The sequence below is a fragment of the Rhinolophus hipposideros genome (genome assembly GCF_964194185.1).
Source record: "Rhinolophus hipposideros genome assembly, chromosome: 14".
NCBI classification, from domain to species: domain Eukaryota; kingdom Metazoa; phylum Chordata; class Mammalia; order Chiroptera; family Rhinolophidae; genus Rhinolophus; species Rhinolophus hipposideros.
Genome location: NC_138060.1, coordinates 36,924,907 through 36,947,055, shown reverse-complemented (window position 1 = coordinate 36,947,055; position 22,149 = coordinate 36,924,907). Strand labels below are relative to the sequence as shown.

General features: G+C 39.9%; 1 protein-coding gene across 1 annotated transcript in view; it reads left to right on the top strand.

The window, feature by feature from the left end:
• Positions 1-22,149, top strand: part of COL6A5 (collagen type VI alpha 5 chain) — a 158,076-nt gene that overhangs the window by 44,380 nt on the left and 91,547 nt on the right. Inside the window, exons 2-3 of the mRNA XM_081072951.1 lie at positions 19,339-19,434; positions 20,946-21,545. Of these exons, the coding sequence (XP_080929077.1) occupies positions 19,368-19,434; positions 20,946-21,545 (667 nt within the window). The 5' untranslated portion in view covers positions 19,339-19,367. The remainder of the gene's footprint in view (positions 1-19,338; positions 19,435-20,945; positions 21,546-22,149) is intronic.

Genomic DNA, 22,149 nt, shown 5'->3' with positions numbered 1-22,149 from the left:
TCAGAGTTTATGATATACTAGTTTTGGATTGGTAGACATGGGGAAATGAAGTTGTTGAAGCAAGTCTTGTTGAACAAGCCGGTTGGTATTGATAAGTAAGCTGTTTCGGTTAGTCACAGTCCTGTCTTTTAGGCACAAGTATTCCCTGGAGTAAGTAGCTAAGTCATTTTTGCTTGTTCTCAATATGGCTTAACATAGAGAAAGGAAAGTATACCAGATTTCAATATTGTTTAATACGAGAACAAGAAAGTGTGCTGGCTTTAGTTATCAGCATTGAATTTTATTTATTATTATTATTTTTACCTACTGGTATATGGGTGTACAGAGTACTATTGAGTCTGGTGGTGAGACAATATTTCTTTTTTTCCCTTTTAATAATTCTGATTGCATCAAGGAGAAAGTCAATCATGTTCATTTAAATCATCGCCCATCCACAATCATCTTGAATATTTCTGGAAATATGTGTTGCACAATTTTGGAAATACCATCAATATTTCTCTGTGGGAATTAAGGAGTCTAAGAGTAGAATACAGTTTGATATTACTCAGTCTAAAACAGTTGCAGAAAACCCAGACTGTAGAGGTTGGATTAATGAAAAGGAAATATAACTAAGAATGAATTCTGAGAGAATAAAATCCACAATTTTGGAATTCTGGATTTCTTTCTTTTATTCAATACCTTTTCTTTTCCTAGAAAAAAATGGTAAGTGAAACCAAAGCAGATAAATGTCCAACTAGGCTACTTTCTGTGTTAGGAAATTGAAAACTTGGTGATTTTAGTATTTAAATTCCTTCAAACGTCCAGCTTAAAACTCCTACTTTCTGAAACAAATTAGATTAATAGATCCTTAGTATAATAAATGTAGTTTTCAATAGAGGACAAATTTTACATTATAGTTTCTCTAAGGGGAAAAAACTTGTTTCAATTTTAGAAGCAGAAGAGAAGAAAAGGAAATGCTGAGTTCCACAGAAGAGGCTATAGATAGCCAAAGCCACTATTACATCACATTGTGATTGTGTTACAAGTGAAAACATTCCTACAATAATATTTTCCAGAGAAATTACTAAGGTAAAAAACCCAACTTCCTTTGACTCCATTGACATTTGACTACTACTTCACTAAATTGTGAAGTAAAAACCCCACCCTTCTCCTGAAATGAAATAGGCTCCTTTCTTCCCTTGGGATTTTACTAATGGTTGGGGAAGAATGTCTCAATTAATCTTTGCACACCAAGTCATATGGACATAGCATACATAGGCAAAGCTTCCACAGGGCCAGGCGTGACTGTGAACTGCAAGTATGTTTTGTCTCTGAGACTCCAGCTTTCTGACCTTCCAGCTCTCAATGTCACTCTTTGTTTCACTCTGGTGGCTAAAAGCACATCTCCATTAAAGCCTGGACAGGATCTGAGACTCATTGATAGTAAACGATGAGTCTTGGAGTGGAAGAGAGTGGGTCTCAACTAGGGAAACCATTCTTTCACATCTTGAGGTTTTTTTTTTTTTTTTTTTCTGGTTATGTTCTAGAAACAACACTGGGTGGTGGTGTATGAAGAGCATGCCTCCCATCTCTCCACTCCATTCTGCTTTAATTGGGTTGTGTTGGTGGCTATCATTCCATCTCTTGGGGGAGTTTTGGGGGGTCATGTTTGGCAGTCAGAACAGGTTTGGTAGGTGGTGCCAGGAGCAATGAATATTCACAGCACACTTCGCTGCCCTCCAACACACACACACACAAAAGAGAAACCTAGGGAGAGAAGAACCAGGTTTTGAGGCTCTGACCCCATGGTCCAGGCTGAGACCTCCTCCCCAAGTTAAACAGAACTGTGTTCTGCGCTGTGGAGAATACCCCATAATCCTCACTGTGCTGAGTGGATTCTAGAAGTCCAGGACGATTTTGGCTTAGAGTAAACACGCTGTCTTCTCAGGGAAACCACTTCCCTCTTATTAATAAAAAACAAAAAGAAAATCAGTTATTTGTTTACACATTTGTGTTCTCTTTGTTTAAAATAATAATAATAATACTAATAAAAAGGAAAAGGTCCCGACAGCCCTCATTCAACTTCCTTCCCTCTGTCTTTCCAAACCCATTCCAACCCCATTCCTTCTGAAACATACTTGAAAACTTTCTATTAACTTCAGAAGCAGTCCTAGAATCAAGAGCTTTGGTGCCCAGAAGGTCCTTGCTGAGCCATCTCTCACGTTTCTTCTTGGTCTTTTAAAAAACTTTTATCAGTGTCATTTTAGCATGTCTCATGTCTTCATGGACAGCCTGCGGAAGCTGGCAGGTTGAAGCAGTGCTCTGACAGACTGAATTCAACTGTACAAGCCAGGAACATGTTTACATGTAAAATCTCAACTGTGGCTACATGTCCACGACAAACAAGCAAACAAACAAATATGCCATTCATCTAAGAATAGGCAATGCTTTCCAAGTTTTTCATTGTGATCTCTGTGCTAAAGCACATGTTCATTATTGTTGCCGGTTCCGTTTCCCAGCCCTGCCCTTCTCGGAAGATGCCTGAGAGAACTCCTGCTACCATTAGCAGAGGTTTTCTCTGTCTCTCTCAGACCCCAGCTCCCCCCTCTGAGAATTTTCTCTGGTTCTCTGCAAGCTAGCTCCCAGGAAACCACGGAGGGAACCATGCGCGCTAAAGGGCGAGGTCTCAGCCCAAGTCGCAGCCTTGACCTCAGCTCAGGGTCCAGCACATGAAGGTTGCCCTCAGTTTCTGAGGAATCCTGCCTTGTCCAGCTCTTTTGGCAGCCCGCGGCTTTCCCAAAACCGCTGCTAGCCGCTGTGGACAAAGCCAACAGGCAGCTGGAACATCTCCGGACTCTCAGAGGAAAACCCGCAGAGTTAAAAGCCCCTCAAGGGAGAGCCAGGCCAAAGTCAAGGGTCAGTGCTGGCTTAAAAGAGCCTCCCAGCACAAGCAGCGTACACTGGGTACCCACCTGCTGTGCAGCGTGGACCAGGGCTTCCCTGGCTTCCTCCTGCTGCGCCCGGGCGCAGAGAGATTGCAGAGCTTAGGCCTGAGCGCGCTGGAGAGCTGGGGGCCGGCTCTAGGGTTCTGAGACCCCGGGAAAGTTCGGTGAGTGTGGGGAGTGGGGGCTTGGAGCCTGAGACGTGCAGAGGACCTATATGTAGGTGTGCATAAGGATTACCCCTTCCTGCGATTTTGCGCTGGTAGGATGCCCTAAAATCCCGGACCCGAAAGAATTTTGCAAATGGTCGAGAGTAGGTTCTTAACGCCGGACTCTTAGAGTTGGAAGGGACCTTAAAGCAAAGCGATTTGACATGTGGTTCAAGGACTAGCAGCATCTCTATCCCCTGGCACCTTGTTAGAAATGCATATTTATGGACCCCACCCCAGACTGGCTGAATCAGAATCTCTGGTTTGGGGCCCTGGAATATGTGTTTTAGCAAGCTCCCCAGGAGATTTTCCTGCAGCTAAAGTTTGATAACCACTGACTTAGAAGTCATTTACTCTAACACTTAAGCCCCTCACACCATGCAGGACCTTTCAAATAAACAGCACAGACAATGAGTGCACAATGAGCCATGAGGCATTAGAAACTGGGGTCTATTTAGATATAATAAGAACTTTGAAACACTTGTGGTTTGTGGGGATTGCGTTCTGTTTCGAAGTGTGAACTGTGGTCTTGGAGAGTTCTTCAAAATAACATTCAAGGTTTTAACAAACATTTCTGAGTTTCTACTATGTGTAAGGCTCCAAGCGATGTTTTTTCAAACTGAAGGAGAGAGTTATACACTCTTAAATCCCCAAACGGGCACCACATTTTTTATTTAACCAGGATCTTTGTAATTTGGTAGTAGTGCTTTATACCTCACATTTATTTTGGTGTGAGGTATACCAAACACAAAGTGCTCCTTCTGAACTTAATTTTTGTTATTGTTGTTAACCCAGAATATCAGAATAGATATTTGGGAAGAGATGGATTTACTTTGTGAATCCTGAACAAAAATCCTTAAGAGAAATTCACATTGGCAAGACATTTTTTGATCTTTGTATTGAAGTTTATGTGATACATTTTATAAGTAGAATAGATAGGGACCCTGAGATTTCTTATGAATCAAAGTGAGAAAGACAATTTGTCAACTTTTCTGAGGAATCCAGTACCGGAGCTAGCTACTTCATACAAATTCTGAGAAGAAATCAGATGCTATGGGAAAGCCCCGTAGGAATAAATGTGCGTGCCATATAGACCCAAATTATGCTGTTCCCTGTTCTCCAAAGTTCTGAACCATTCCTGCAGATGAAGCAGGTTCTTTATCACTGCTGCGAATCTTAATCATGAAATATTTGATGATGAAGATTCTATGAATGGTTTGCTGTCTGTTGTGTGTTTTTTTTTTTTTTTTTTGTTATTCTCCCTTGGTGGTTTAACCTAAATATTAAGTCTAAATCCACTACTGACTATTCTGGGACTCTGGAGCAAAACTCTGCAGATACTTCTCTGCAGTTTTCCCCTCTCTTCCATGAGTGGATGCAGGATGTATGGTCTTGGTGGCATTTGCTGGCATTGTCCCAAAGTTTCTTCCCAGAGTTCCCTACCTGCTATGTAGTTACAATGTTGAATCTTTATTAACATGTTAAAGAAGAGAAAACACTTAATATGGTAATCATATATTTAATTGTGTGTACATGTTTTAAGTTAAAACATCTAAAAGGCTTGCTCACAGATTTCAAAGGCTAACAGAAGTTTGAAAACAACTTTCGAAATGTTGGTAAAATTGCAAGCCATTGCTAAGAATGCCATAAGCCTATGTAAGTAAAGTTTGCCACTGTAAGTATTCTCTATCCTGAATCATGGGTGCGCACAGAGATTGTTCATAAGTATGAAAAGAAAATACGACAATTAAGTTCTCGAACTTGTTGCAAAGATGTTGAAGGATTATTCATTATGAATTTGTGCCAACTGAACAAAGAGTTAACCAAGTTTACTATTTGGAAGTACTGAAAAGGCTGCATGAGAAAGTTAGACGAAACGACCTGAACTTTTCGCCAACAATTCATGGCTCTTGCATCACGACAATGCACCAGCTCACACGGCACTGTCTGTGAGGGAGTTTTCAGCCAGTAAACAAATAACTGTATAGGAACACCCTCCCTACTCACCTGACCTGGCCCCCAATGACTTCTTTCTTTACCCGAAGATAAAGGAAATATTGAAAGGAAGACATTTTGATGACATTCAGGACATCAAGGGTAATGTGATGACAGCTCTGATGGCCATTCCAGAAAAAGAGTTCCCAAATTGCTTTGAAGGGTGGACTGGGTGCTGGTATTGGTGCACAGTTTCCCAAGGGGAGTACTTTCAAAGGTGACTGTAGTGATTGATATTCAGCAGTGAGGCATGTGACATTTTTTCTAGGATGAGTTCGCGAACTTAATTGTCCAATCTCGTATAATCAGCATCCCTCTATAAGAAAGTATAAGGTTTACAAACATGACTTGTTTCTGCGGTTGTTTTATGCTGTGATTTTTCTCCTTCAAGTTACAATCACTTTCCAAAGTGACACCTTAAGCCTTAGCATGGTTAACTAATTATTATCTTCAACTAAACTAAGGGACATAAAGAAACCAGAATAGTGTGATGAGAGCTTTAGAAAGTCAGTGTAATGCAGTGGAAAGAATATCATCTTTGCAGTCAGAAAGACTGAAAGTTTTAGGGTAAGCTGTACTAGCTCTCTGAGCCTCAGTTTCTTCATCAATAGTATGGGCCTAATTATCATGCAAAAAGACCTACTTTCCTTTTCTTTTTCCTTTTTATTAGTTTCAGACTTACAAAACATTGTAATAGTTAGACATTTACACCCCTCACAAAGTGATAACTCTCTCTCCCAATCTACAACCCCTCTGATATCTTATATAGCTGTTACAATTGACTCTACTCCCTATGCTGTGCTCCACGTTCCATGACTATATATATGTTAAGTTATAGTTGACATTCAACATTATTTAGCTTCAGCTTCAGGTGTACAGTGCAGTGGTCAGGCATCTATACCGTCCATGAAGTGGTCTCCCTAATAAGATGAATTCCCATCTGACACCCTACAAAATCTTTACAACATAATTGATTATATTCCCCAAATTGTCTTTCATATCCCCGTGGCAATATTGTGGCTACCAATTTGTGCTTTCTAATCTTCTCACATTCTCCCTCATCCCCACTCCCTCCCATCTAACAAACATCAGTTTTTTCCTCTGTATCTTTGAGACTATTTCTGTTTAGTTTGCTCATTTATTCTGTTTTTTAGATTCCACGTATAAGTTAGATCATATGGTATTTGTCTGACTTCATCTGACTTATTTCACATAGCATAATGTTCTCTAGGTCCATTCATATCGTTGCAAATGGTAAGATTTCATTTTTTATGGCTGAGTAATACTCCATTGTATAAATGTACCACAGTTTCTAAATCCAGTCATCTACTGATGGGCATTTCAGTTGTTTCCATGTCTTGGCTATTGTGAATAGCGCTGCAATAAACATAGGGGTGCATATATTGTTTTGAACTAGCGTTTGGGATTTCTCTGGATAGATACCTAAGAGTGGAATTGCTAGATCATCAGGTAGTTCCATTTCCAGTTCTTTGAGATACCTCCATACTGATTTCCATAGTGGCTGCACCAATCTGCAATCCCACCAGCAGTGTATGAGGGCTCCCTTTCCTCCATATCCTCGCCAGCACTTATTCTTTGTTGATTTATTGATGATGGCCATTCTAATCAGAGTGAGGTGGTATCTCATTGTGGTTTTTATTTACATTTCTCTAATGATTAGTGAGGTTGAACATTTTTTCATATGTCTGTTGAGCTATATGTCCTCTTTAGAAAAATGTCTCTTCATGTCCTTTTCCCATTTTTTAATTGGGTTGTTTGGTTTTTCTGGTGTTGAGTTGAATGAGATTTTTTTAAATATAAATTTTGGATATTAACCCCCTTATCAGATGTATCACTGATAAATATCTTCTCCCATTCAATAGGGTGTCTTTTTGCTTTATTGATGATTTCTTTTACTGTGAAAAAAACTTTTTAGTTTAATGTAATCCCGTATGTTTATTTTTTCTTTTACTTCCCTTGCCTGAGGGGCTATATCAGTAAAACTATTACTAAGGATAATATCTGCAAATTTACTTCCTACATTTTCTTCTAGGAGTTTTATGGTTTTGGATCTTACATTTAAGTAAAAAAGACCTACTTTTCTGCTGTGTTATACACCTTCTGAGTATATTTCATTGGCTAAGCTTAGCTACAAAGGAGGTTTGGAAATGAGTTTTTAAAGCTGAGCACATTGCCCCATCCGTCAATATAGAGGTTTCACTGATAAAGAAAGAACGAATGTTGGATATTGGATAAGCAACTAGAAGTCTCTGTAACGTGGGTGCAGGACAAGAATGGTTCTTTGGAGAATGGCAGGTGATAACAATTGTGGTGGGTTTATGCTGCGTACATGGGTATGCATTGGGGAATGGAAAATGGTAGAGAAAATATGTTAATAAGAAGTTTCTAGGCAACTGGGTGACTTGAGCATGACTATGTGAAACAGAACAACACCTGAAATAAAAGTACTCTGGGTGTGAAATTGTAGTAATAGTGATATCTTTTTCTAGATCTTGAAGCAGTTTCTATAAATGTTTATATGTGAATCTCACAATAATCCTGAGAGGTAAAAAAAAGGTAGATGTGTTTATTGCTATTTCATTGATGAGAAAGTTGAGACTCAGAGTTATTAAACCCTTGCCGAGGAGTACATGCCCAGTTAGGACAGAGCTACTCTAGACATTAGCTTTTCTGACACCCAGCTGATCTCCGTACTGGAGAGGGGCAGCTTGTAGAAGAAATGACAGGATGAAGAAAGTTATGCACACTTCATTGTAACCATTGCAATAAGGTAAGGAAAAAAAGTTGGAGAGAGGGAGTTAAAATCAAGTTTTGCAAACAGTATCATGATTTAAGAGCCCATCTACCTGGGTTCAAATGAGCATTTTATGACATACTAGCTGTGTGAACTTGGGTAAGATACTTAACATGACTTTCTTCTTTTGTCTTATGGACTAATAGTAGTACTTACCTCGTAGAGATGTTGTAAAGATAAAGAACAAAAAAACAATGACAAGCACATAATAAGAAATATGTAAATGCTTGCTGTTTCATGTAGACCATAGCTAAGAGAAACAATTGAAAATGAATTGAGTTAATTGAGATAGCTGATGACAAAATAAACCAAAAAAAATCAATAGCTTTTATATAAAGTAGCAGCAAGCAGCTAAAAGTATAATGAGAGGGAAAATATCTATTCTAAACAGCAATAAAGTACAAAATAGCTCAGAGCTATGAATGTGAAATGTGTAGGACCAACTCCAGTTGGATCCCTGTGCCTAAAGTTTACAGCCCTCCCTCACCACCAAACACACCTTCAACAGCTGCACAGAAAACCGAAAGCACCATTATGGGTCTTATGCAAAAATACTTCCAATAAAAAAAAGGCATTTGTTGTATGCAAAGCAAGGGTTAAGAATTATTCCAGGAAACAGAAGAAAACTACTCCAAACTCTAAAGCATTGGAGATCACAGGTTTTATAAAGCAAGAGCTCAAAGAAACGCAAGAGATAATGAAAGGCAAAGCCAAGGAAAGCACAAAAAGAAAATAAAACCTTTACAAAACCCAAACCCAAATTAGAAGCAGGTAGATCTAAGTCAACTTTGTGAAAAATTGAGTTCTGACTTAGAGGACAGCTTTGGGGAAAATCTCATAGAATGCAGAAGACAAAGACAAAGAGACAAAAATAGTTAGAAGGAATAATAGTGATGGAAAACAAAGAAACAGTATAGGAAAACTATGTGGACTTTCTGGGGGAAAAAAGAGAGAACAAAAGAAACTTAAAAATATAAAGGATTGTATTTCTTTGATCTCAAATGATTAATTTCAACATGTGTCATTAATTTTAAAATAGCTTTTGAGGGATAATATATTAAATGAATGTGTCACAAGATATTTCTCAGTTTGACAGAGACTAAAATATAAAAAAAGTATCTTTTAATTGAAGAAATATGCAATTATACGAAAACCTTCCCAAAGTAAAAGAACATCTGAGTTGGCAGATCAAAAGTTTCATTGTGTTCCAGAAAACAACAACAACAACAACAAAACCCCAACAACAAAAAACAAATAAAGATTAGCATGTTGCTATTTAAGGGTAAAGGATAAACTATCGAGGCAGAAGGTTAAAAATAAATTAGGCTGACCATATAAATTATCTCAGCTGCATCAGATTCCAGACGACCATGATAAAGAGCTTAGAGGAAAAATGAAAGGAATGAGACCAAAGAATTCTATAGCCACCTTCTATATACGGCTGGTGTTATATTTCTATCAGACAACACCGATTGAGGTTGCTCTACATGGCAGGTTGAAAGGTATCAAAAAGACGTTCTCAGTTATGCCAGACCTCAGTATACATGACCTAATCTATTGTTACTCAAGTGTTTTCCCAGGATCAGCATTCTCTAGGAGCTTGTTCACAATGCAGAATTTCAGGACCCACTCTAGAGTTACTGAATCAGAGCCTGCATTTTAACTAGGTGCTCAGGTAATTCTTGTGCACATTAAAGTTTGAGAAACACCATCTTAATTAACCACTTCCTAAAAGTCATCCAGCCCACTGCTTCCTAACTGGTGAGTGGTTTTTTTTTTGTTTTTTGTTTTGCATTTATTCTGCTTGTTCTCTTCCTGAGAACAAGGAAGAGAACAAGCTTCCTGAGCTTCCTGGATCTGTGGTTTGGTGTCTGACATTAATGTGGGGGAAATTCTCAGTCATTATTGTTTCAAATATTTCTTCTGTTCTTTTCTTTCTTCCCCTTCTGGTATTACCATTATACATGTATTACACTTTTTGTAGTCCCACAGTTCTTGCATATTCTATTCCTTCTCTTTTCTTTTCACTTTTGGAAGTTTCTACTGACTTATCTGCAAGCTCAGAGATTCTTTCCTCAGCCATGTCTAATCTAATCTACTAATGAGCTCATTAAAAGCATTCTTCATTTCTGTTACCTCTTATATTTGTTGCTTACATTACCTATCTGTTCTTGCATGTTGTCTACTTTTTCCATTAGAATCATTAGCATACTGATTATTGTTATTTTAAATTCCTGATCTGGTAATTCCAACATCCCTTCCATATCTGAGTCTAGTTCTGATACTTGATCTTTCTCTTCAAACTGTGTTTTTTGTCTTTTAGCGTGCCTTATGATTTTTTGTCAAAAGCCAGACATGATGTAGTGGGTAAAGCAAACTGCAGTAAATAAGTATTTAGTGATGTGGTGGTGAGCTGTGGAGGGAGGGACAGCATTCTGTAGTCCTATGATTAGGTCTCAGTCTTTCACTGAGCCTGTGCTCCTGGGCTGTGAACTTTACAGGTGCTTCTCAGTTTTTTGGTTTAAAAAAAAAATTTTTTTTTCACCTCCTTAGGTGGGACAGGATGGCTACAGGGGGCTGGAGTTGAGTATTTCCCTTCCCCCATGTTGGTTATGTTCTAGTAAAATCCCAGTAGGTTAGGTTCTGGTTAAATAGTTTATACTGAGAGCTGGTTTTGTTAAGAATAGAACTCTTTCGAATATTTCAAAATGGTTACTTTTCCCCCTCCCCTGCTGGAAACACAAGGGGATTCTTCTCATATCTCTACTATTAGAACTTGCTAGAGCTATCAGAGGTCAAACTTACAAAAGTATGGGTGCCACACTAACACTGGGCCATCGCCTGGACTTTTTAACTCAGATTTGTCCACATTGAGCTTACAGCAATTTTCAGTTACAGTTCAGATTTCCTTACAAAGACACTGGTTACTACAGAGTTTTCTGCATGTGCGTTTCTGCTCCTTTAAGTTGTGATTTTCTGTATCTGCCTGTCTGTCTCTCCAATTTAGGGGCTGGTTTGCCCCTGACCTCACTTCTCTGATGGATCTAAGAAGAGTTGATGATTTTCAGTTTGTTCAGCCTTTTTACTTGCTGTCAGGACAGAGTGCTAACTTCCAAGCTTCTTACATGCTGGACTGGAAAATGGAAGTCCTAGGACCATTTTAAGAAGAAATAAGGTACTGTTAATCATTACACTGGGACAAAAGTCATGAATTGGCACTGTCCTAGGAAACTGCATCATATATTTTAGGGTTTTTTTCCCCCTCAATTTTGTGTTGCTTTATTTAAGAAAACATAACTTTTAAATTTAAGAGTGAACAAAGAATATCCTCAACTCCATATCCTAGAAATAAATGCATTTGACGTTTTTTAAAAAATTGGGATCATACTCTTATATACTGAACTGTGCATTTACCCCCAATGTAAGCACAGTTGAGTATATAAGAGTATATACCCATTTAAATAAATTTAGCAAGATTTACTTGCCTTGTATTGTGTTAGGAGAACCCCAAAGTAGAAGAAAACATGGTCCATTCTCTTAAAAGTTACAGTACAGATGGGATGACCAAACATGTACACAGAAACAAACAAGACAGCTAAATGAAATAAATATACGACCGAGCTGGTAAAAAATAGGAGTGCAGACTGAGTGTTTGGAGCACATGGGAACACGGCAGGTGGATGCGGCTGCAGTAGTCAGGGAGCAGGCTGGGCAGGTCTTGAAGTGTTGCTGGGATTTGAATTTGTGCATAAGAAAAGACGGTTCATGCTTGGGGCATGAACCCTGTGTTTGGTCAGTTCCAGAGTGATTGGGAATTTGAGAGCTCTCCAGTAAGTGGTTCTGGAAAGTTGCATGAGGAAGGAGCCATCATAGAGGCCATAGCCTTGGATTTCCCAGCAGGTCTGGTGCCCAAGCACTGTCAAAGGCTACCAAGTGTACATTGGACAGGATTCTTTTGTGTGAATTATCCACATAGCTCAAGAACAATGTGGGACTTATTGTATGAGATACCTAAAATAGTCCAGGGGTTGGTCAGGCTGATCAAGGTGTTGATGTCATCACAAACATGTCTCTCTTGATCTTGGGGTTCTCCTTCATGGTGGCAAGATGACCCCAGAAGCTGCATGCTGCTGTGGAGTACAGACAAAGGAGGTGATCTGGCCTTTATTTCTTACCATCTTTCAGGATCTCTTGCTCCTTTGGCTGAAAAAGGAAAGCGAGAAATTAAGCTTGGTGGTTTTAGAATGCTATTTGTGCTGTTTGATTTAGGATTTAGCAGTGTAAACCTCCAATGAACTGTTTACATATTTATTTCCAATCCAGCAGGCTCAAGACATACCAGTGCCTTTGATGTATTATTATAACTTACTAAATAATCATTGTTTTCTTTTAGTGTCTGAACCAGTCAGAAGGTTGCAGGCTTTACAATGCACCTTTGCATTTCATTAAATTAAGCTTTTTTGTTTTCCTGCTTCACCAAGTCATTTTTAGAATGCATGCCTTATGTTGTAAAACAGACGCCCCCATAAAAAGTGCAGTTTGCTATTCAGAATGCATGAGAATTGTCTTCACAGACATTTTTGATGCAAGAGTGTAATCAAAAGAAAAGAGATGATTACTCATTATTCTGTTACTCTCTTATTTGTCTTCTGGCAATGGTGGGGGAGTTTTGTTCTCCATCTTGATGTGGCTAGTCTACATGTGCTGAACACCCTCACAGAAAATAGCGAGGCCAGCTGGTGGCTGCCCAGTACACAGGGTGTGGCGCCTTCTCTCCAGATGTGCAGTTTGGCTCTTGATTCCCCCTGAAGTGGGCTTGGGGTACTCTCCCCTCAGAGATGCTGCTAGCTTTGAATTCCCAGTCAGCCTCTGAGAGTCTGAGCATTTGAAAGTAGGAGAATGGGCAGGTTGATTCAACGAGCAGGTATTTGAGCTTTGAGTTTCTCTGTGCCCTACGTCTGGTTTGGGATATATATCCTCCAAAATGGCCAATTAACATCCCTAAAGTATCACTTGCTCATGCCACTCTCTATGTCCCATTCTTTCCTTCACTTTTCCCCTGTTCATTTTTGACAATTGGGCAATTTAGTACTAGCTACTGGCTTCCTTTACCAAATTTCAAGATGTCACAGGAGATATAGGGAAGTTGAACCATCAAAGAACCAAGAACCATAGATAATTAATAAAGGTGGCTATCCAAGAATAATCATAGGGCCAGGCGTGTGGTAGAAGTGCTTGGATAAGAGGTGAGGCTGGGAAGGGGGATTAGGGGTGATGGGCCTAGATTACAGCATTGGAAGTTTTTTGTTGTAGGAGGCTTCCCTCTTCAATCCCCCTGTCATCTGGAGAAACAAGCTTTCCCCTGATCCTCAGGAATACATTACTAGCCAAAGGAATGAAAAAATTACCTTACACACACTCAAAACTGAGATTTCTTTTAAAGGCACAAGCAACATGAAAACCGACAAATCAGAACAACTTATATCAAAGGAAGCAGAAATAATGGAAAAAGCAAATAAGGAGATGGAGTGAGAAACAGCAAGATGGACGAATAAGACATCCCTATTCATCTTCCCCTCTCAACAACAATAATCTGGCATCCATCTCTGAACAAAAGTGTCTTTGTGGGAGCTTTGGGATCCAGGTAAGAGACTGTGAAACCCTGGTGCGGTTCTAGACCGAGTGGAGCCATTTTGAGAAAGCAGGCTTGCACCCAGGTAGTGAACTCACTGACAGTGTCTCGGTGACAGACCTGAACACAGCTCTGTAATGCTCAGAGCTCAGTTACAGCCCCTTTTGGCTTTGGTTCTGCCACATGCATCACATACCAAGGGACCCGAAAGGAGTCACCCCCACGTGTGGACCCTGAAGTGGCCTATGAACCAGCTCTAGCCCCTCTTAGCACAGTCTAGGAGCCTCTGGAGGTGACAGCATCAAGATAGTGACATAGGTTGTTCCCGACTTCAGTCTTCCTCACAAGAAGACCAACTATGGTAGCAACTGTCCATAGGTAAGACACCAGTGTGAAAGTCCCAGAACCTGGGGGTGAGGCTGATAAACACCCCTGGACCACAGATACTGAGAAGGACCACATTAGAAGGGAAAGAAGAGCAGTTTGACTTGGAGCACATTGCCCCTCCCCAGGATGGCACAGCGCCCACACAGAGAGGGACCCCTGGGCCTGTGGTTTCTCTCGTGGGAAAACAGAGCCCAAGGTGGACACCCAGCTCCCCCAGCATTGTGGGCTACTTCCCAGGAGGCCCATTTGGGACCTGCCTCATGGGGATCAGTGGGGATTCTTTAGGGCTTGACAACTGGGAATCAGATAGAGATGGGGAAAAGGGACAGGTGCTATCTTGGTGGGCCATATTCCTGCTTGTAGCAGCCTCTGGGCAGAGAGCCCAGCCAGTGACTCTGCCCATCTACAGACTAGCTCCGTGTCCTGTCTGTCCAGGGAGTTTGGTTGGCATTTCTGCCTGATTCCAGTTACCATCCAATGGGCCATACTGGCTGTAAAGACCACTCTGTGGTCCCACCCAGGCAATGAAGCAAATTTGCAGTCCCACCCAACGACCCAGCATAGCCTCCAGTCCTGCCTGACCAGAAGCCTGGCCAGAGAACCTGTCTAGCTGTGAAACTCATCCTATAGCTCTGCTTAGACAGGGAGCTAAGCCAGCAGGCCTGCCCAATTATTGAGCATAGATTCAGGCCTCACATAATCAGGGAGCCTGAACAGTGTGGTACTGCCCAGTGGAGCCTAACCTACAGCCCTGTGTGATGGCTGAACATAGCCTGCGGCCTCACCCAGGCAGGAAGCCCAGCCAGTGACCCTGCCCCATGTCTGGGCAGAGCCTGCATCTCCAACCTCCCAGGGAGACTGGACAGTGACTCTGTCCAACCTCAGAGCTGGGTTTCCAGCCCCACCCTACTGCAGGATACAGTAGAGATCTCCCCTAATCTCAGGGCCTGAGCAGCAACATCACCCAACAGTGGAGCACAGCCAGAAGACCACCTGATTATAAAGCCCAGCCTGCAGTCTCAGAACTCTGAGGCACAGCCTGTGGCCCTGCCTAATTGCAGAGCGTAGCTCTGACCTACCTTGAAGCCCAGACTGTGGCCCTCCCTAAACATGGAGTCTAGCCAATGGCACCATCCAGTTGGGGAACACAGCCTGAGATTCCATCAGACCAAGAGCTATTGCATAGCCCAGCCCATAGTCCTGAGCAGTTTGGAGTCCAACAGTTGGCACTGCCAGGAAATACAGCCTGTGACCTTGCCAGACCACAGGTGATTACAGAGCCCAGCTAGTGGCTCCAGAAAAATGGAAACACAACACAGCAGAACTTCTGGGACATAGCAAAAAGGGTTCTAAGAGGAAAGTTTAGTGTTATAAATGCTACATTCAGAAAAAAGAAAGATCTCAAATAAACAACCTAACTTTACATCTCAAGGAACTAGAAAAAGAAGAACAAATTTAGCCCAAAATTAGCAGAAGGAAAGAAATAATAAAGACTGGAGTTGAAATAAATGAAACAGAATAAGAAAACAATAGAAATGAATACCAAAAGTAAGAGTTGGTTCTTTGAAAAGACAGACTAAGTTGACGAATCTTTAGCTAGACTCACAATGAAAAAGAGGGGACTCAAATAAATAAAATTGTAAATGAGAGAGGAGATGTCACTACTAATACCACAGAAATACAAAGAATCAGGAGATTACTGTGAACACTTATGCCAACAAATTGGATAACCTAGAAGAAATGGATAAATTTCTAGAAACAAATAACCTACCAAGACTGAATCAGGAAGAAAGAACAGACCAATAATGAGGAAGGATGTCGAATCAATAATCAAAAACTTCCTAACATGAAAAAGCCCAGGACTGATGGCTTCTCTGGTGAATTCTACCAAACATTTACAGAAGAATTAACACCAATCCTTCCCAAACTCTTCAAAAAAAATGAAGAGGGAACACTCCCAGACTCATTTATAAGACCAGCATTACCCTGATACCAAAGCCAGATCAGGACACTACAAGAAAAGAAAACTATAGGCCAATATGTCTGAATAATATATACGCAAAATCCTCCACAAAACACTAGCACACCAAATTCAACAGCACATGATATGGGTGCCAAGACAATTTAATGGTGAAAGAAAAGTCCTTTCAACAAATGGTGCTGACACAACTGAACATCTACCTAAAGAAGAATGGAATTGTATCTCTACCTCATACCACAAACACAAATTAACTCAAAATGGATCAAAGACCAAAATGTAAAAGCTAAAACTATAAAACTTTTAGAACAGAACATTGGAATAAATCTTCAGGACAGTGGAATAGGTAATGGTGATTTCACTGTGACACTAAAAGCACTGGCAACAAAAGAAAAAAATAGATAAATGGACTTCATCAAATTTCAAATCAGGTGTGCTTATGGAAACAATCGAAATGCCCATCGGTAGATGACTGGATTAAGAAGCTGTGGTACATTTATACAATGGAGTATTACGCAGCCATAAAGAAGAAAGAAATCTTATCATTTGCAGCAACATGGATGGATCTAGAGAACATTATGTTAAGTGAAATAAGTCAGAAAGAGAAAGACAAGTACCATATGATCTCACTTATATATGGAATCTAAAGAAAAGACTATGTGAATGAACTAATCAGAGACAGTTTTGGGGACGCAGAGAAAAAACCGAGAGTGGTTAGATGGGTGTGTGGGAGGGGGTTGGGGATAAGGGGAAAGGTGAAGGGATTTGGAAGCAGCTGGTAACCACAAGATGGCCTCAGGGTTTTTTTGAAAATTAATTTGGGGAAGGTATTCTATAATGTTGTAAAGATTTTGTTGGGTATCTGATGGACATGCGTCCTATTTGGGAGACCACCTCAGGGATACTGTGGATACCTGATCATGGCATTGTACACCAGAAGCTAAACATTAATGAATGCCAACTATAATTTTATATATATAATGTGATGGTTCAGTGTGAGGTCGGAGGGATAGTGGATGGGGGGAGGGGGGTTCACAGTATGAGGGATATAAATGATGAACGTCTAAGTATTACCTTGTTTTGTACACCTGAAACTAATAAATAAATTAATTAATTAAAAAAAATAAAATAAAATTTTGGAACAAAAAAAATAAAAAAGAAAATAAAATAAAATCAGGTGTGCTTCAAAGACAGCAATAAGAAAGTGAAAATACAATTCACAGAGTAAGAGCAATATATTTGCAAATCATGTATCTGTTATGTGTCTAGAATAGATATTTCTTCAAAGAAGATATACAAATGACCAATAAGTACATGAAAAGATGCTCAACATTATTCATCATTAGGGAAATGCAAATCAAAACCACAGTAAGATACCCATTTACACTCACTAGAATGGCTATAATAAAAAAAAAAAGACAATAACAAGTGTTGGTGAGGATGGGGAGAAATTGAAACCTTTATACATTGCTGGTAGGAATGTAAAATGATACAACCACTTTGGAGAACAATTTGACAATTTCTCAAAATGTTAAATATAAAGTTACCGTAAGACCAGAAATTCTCCTCCTAGGTATCTACTCAAGAGAAATGAAAACATATCTCTAAAAAAGAAACTTGTACATGAATGCTCATGGCAGCATTACTCATAATAGCTAAAAAGTAGAAACAAATGTCCATCAACTGACAAATAGATCTTTTAAATGTGTCTACTGATACACTAGAGTGTTACTCAGCCATAAAAAAAGGATTGACATATTGGTATGTGTCACAATATGGATAAATGTTAAACATATTAGGTTAAAGGAAAGATTCCAAACACAAATGGTCATGTATTATATTATCACATTTATATTAATGTCCAGAATAGGCAAATCCATAGAGAAGAAAATAGATCAGTGGTTGTCAGGGCTGTGGGAAGGGGAGAATGAGAAGTAACTGCTCATTGGTATGGGATTTCTTTTTGGAGTCATGAAAATTTTCTGGAATTAGTGGTAATGGATACAAATCCTGTGACTATATTAAAACACGTTGAATTATACACTTCAAAATGGTAAATTTTATAGTGTGTGAATTATATCTCAATAATAAAAGTAATGAATAAGTAAAAGATATGGTATATTAGAATATGATGAGTATATATTTGAAAGTCATCGTTGACATGATTCAGGCACTAACTGTTGGGGAGCCTACTTAGTGGATCCTCATTAGCAAAATAAGCATTTAGTCTACGTGATCTATAGGGTGTCCCAAATCTAGCTTCCAATGATTGTCTCAATCTTCCTGCACGATCAGCAACTTCAAAAGAATTGCAGGCAAAGTCAACTCTAGAATAAAAACAAGTAAAAATCTTTTACCTTCAGTATCTCATTGAAGTTAACTATAAATTTTTGGGTATTGGTCATTTGATCTGTTGGTCTTTTTATAAAGAATAACTCTGATTTGGTGGGATTTCTATAAGATTGTAATTTCCCATGAAGATTTCTGATTGATTGTGAGCTGTGTGGAGAGGAATGCTAAAGTTAATTTGTAAAACTGTGTCTGACTCTAAATAAAGGAACAGTTTTCACAAGGGATAGCTGTTGGATATTTTTGGGTCAAGTCAAATGACCATGTACAATTATCAATTTTGGCATAAAAATAGAGGGTACAGAATAGTGATGGCATAAATTTTCTGTGGACACAGATTTTATATGAGGCTTATTGCACAGTGGTTAAGAGCTTGAGCTCTGCAATCACCTTGTCAGGGTTAGGAACCTGGATCTAACACTTAAGAAGTCACGCAGTGCCTGTTTCCTTATCTGTCATATGGCTATAGTCATTGTACCCGCCTATAAAACTGTCATGAGAAAAGACAAGTATTTTTGACTACTAGGCTGACTGAGTGAACTAGGGACGAGCTTGGGAGGCACTGAAAGGCTGCAGCATGACTCCTCTGGCCTGGGCAAGGCTGGAGTCTGCCACTTGATGGTTCCAAGCACTGCTCAGAGTGTCAGCCGCCGCTCCTTAAACCCATCAAGGCCTCTGGTCAGATTGCCATTTTGCATAGTGGAATCTCTGGCTTCTCAGTGACATAAGCTTATATAACCACTGGTTTTTAGTCGCTATGGAAAATAAAGCATTTTGGGTAAAGGTAAACAAAATAATAATAAAACTGTCGTGAGGAGGAAATTAGATGATTGTAAAGCACTGAGAAAAGAATCCGAGCTATGGTAAGAGCTCTGCAAACATTAACATTACCTATTTTCAACAATACTCCGAAGACTCGATGAATGTTTTAAATATATCTGGCATTGCTTGACAAATACTTGTTTACAGTGTATTGTTCTCTAATCCAAATTTCCCAGTAGTTATTTCTTGTTATACAGTGAGATTTCTCATGTAAATAATGTTTCTTACAGAATGAGATCAAGAGAACTTCACTAACAAAATGAAGATCCTGCTAATTATATTTGTCCTAATCCTTTGGACTGAAACATTGGCAGATCAGAGCCCAGGTACTGGTATATTTTATATTAATTATTATTTAGGAAAATAAATATTTGTATGTGTCAAACCTTTATTTTAATAAATACAGAGAAACAAGGACTTTATTTATTTACTGAAAAGTCAAAACAAGCAGCACTTTGTTGTAGTTGGACGTACACAATATGAAGCTAATTTAATCTCTCAAAGATGGCAGAAAGCCAGGAGCAAAAGTCATGAATTATGGTACACCTGGCTAGAAAAACTTGAATTACTCATTGATTTGTTTACATCCCAATGTTTCCTGTCTCTATGAGTAGAATTACCCGATTTGGTTTGTTTCTTAGCCTTAGTAATTTTGCATCTTAGCCTTTGTAAATTGGAAAAAAGGTAAAAAAGGAACTCCACATAGGAAATAAATTCTATGTATTTTTGTGGCAAAATCATTGCCTTCCTTTTATAAACATGAAAATAGGGAAGGGATCTATCTATCTATCTATCTATCTATCTATCTATCTATCTATCTATCTATCTATCTATCTATCTATCTATAGATATATCTATCTATCTGTACATACACACACACACACACACACACACACACACACACACACATATATTTTCCTATTCTCCTGCTACCCTAAGGTATCCTGAATTTCTGAGTTGCTTTGAAATAAAGCCCATTGTTAGACATCCACCAGCACATCACTAATTTGGAGAGTGGAAGTGGCTGACCATGACTGCTGAAGTCGATGCTGGTAAAGGTTGAACAATCACCTCTGGCCCAGACTCACTTCATCAGGCTGATATTTCCCTTCCCTCCAGATGCTGGGAATACTGCCTGCAATAGCTGACACCATACTTTCTCAGGAGAATTGCTCTCAGCTTTCCCAGAGCCACCTAACTCAGGAGGTTATGCTTGTAACATCCTGCCTCTTCCCTTCAATTCCTGAGTATGGTCTGTAGCCAATGACTATGATAGAGGAATACCAAAAAAAGTCCTTTTTGTCTCAGAGGGCACAGTCTGGTGTAGCTGACACTACAGAGTCCCCTCCAATCAGGCCACTGTTAGACATCCTGCTTTGCTCCTGTCCTGCTTCCCCTCACCAAAAGACTCACCTAAATCTCTGTCTCAGATCTGCTTCTGCACCTCCAATCCAACACAGGTGCTTACTCAATACTGTTTCTAAAAGTTGCTGTTACTCCACAGACCACTTTGGGACTCTCTGGTATCATGCTGTTTATTCTTTAGTGCAATAACAGAGTTTGGGGTAACCCAACCAAAAAAGGGGGGAAAATGTTGATTGCCTCTGATATAGAGTTGAGAAAGAAAAATTTATTAGCTCACTTAGCTAACGTCTTCTTGTTTGACATTTTAGCAAAAACAAGTACAGTTTCTTCAGTCTGACAGCCAGAAGACACCTTTGTTGGAGTTCTGAATTACCCTTAACACTAGGACATAGTCTAAAATGAGTACTGTGGTCTGAAACGTAAAGGCTGAACAATCACCTTGATTTGGTTTGTTGTCATCTTATTTTAATAGGGCCAGGCCCTGAGTTTGCAGATGTCGTGTTTCTGGTGGACAGCTCTGATCACCTGGGAGTGAAGTCCTTCCCTTTTGTGAAAACATTTATCAACAAAATGATCACCAGTCTCCCCATAGAGGCCAACAAATACCGCGTGGCCCTGGCCCAGTACAGCGACCAGCTCCATAGTGAATTCCAGCTGAACACCTTCAAGAGCAGGAACCCCATGTTGAACCACCTCAAGAAGAACTTCTTGTTCATGGGTGGCTCCCTGCGCGTAGGAAACGCTCTCCAGGAGGCTCACAGGACCTATTTCTCAGGACGCGCCAACGGGAGAGACAAGAAATTGTTTCCCCCGATTTTGGTGGTCCTGGCTTCAGCCAAGTCCGAGGATGAGGTAGAAGAGGCTTCCAAGGCCCTGCGGAAAGATGGGGTGAGAATCATCTCCGTGGGGCTGCAGAAAGCTTCTGAGGAGAACCTGAAGGCCATGGCCACGGATCAGTTTCATTTCCACCTTCGATCTGTCAGAGACCTCAGCACGTTTTCCCAGAACATGACGCAGATCATCAAGGATGTGGTTCAGTACAAGGAAGGAGCAGCGGATCCTGACATACAAGGTAAGAAAGCCTTTGGTTGAGTGTTGCCCAGTCCCCATGTGATCAGATCTGTGTCTCTCCGCTCTCATCCCTTCCGACTCCCATTCTGGCTTTCATGATTCTCCATACAGAAGTATTTGAAATTTCTACACAACATTCTACTCTTACTACCTTCTGCCTTTGTTGGTGCCATTTTCTCTGACAGGAATCCTTTTGCACTCCTTAGATTTCTTACAGTTTGAATAAGTTCTGTCACCATTTAAATCTCAACCCTATAGTCATATCCTCTTGGATGGCTTTCCTTTCAAATTTCTTTTGGGGTCTCCCAGTTCCTTGTGTACATTTGATGTCAGCAGCACTTCCCATACTGTATACTTACCCATGTCTGTGTTGGTCTCTACCACCAGTGAACTGGTAGCACCACGAAGGCAGAATTTGCAACTTATATTTATCTTTGTGTTCTTTGGGCATACGCACTGTCTGACAATGAGCTGGTATTCTGTTCTTTAATGAGTGACTAAATTAAAAAGTCTTACAGATAAACACATAAGGTCCATGTCTGTTCTCTTTCCCTCACAGTCCTAGCACAGTGTGAGACACACAGTAAATGTTCAATAAATGCCTG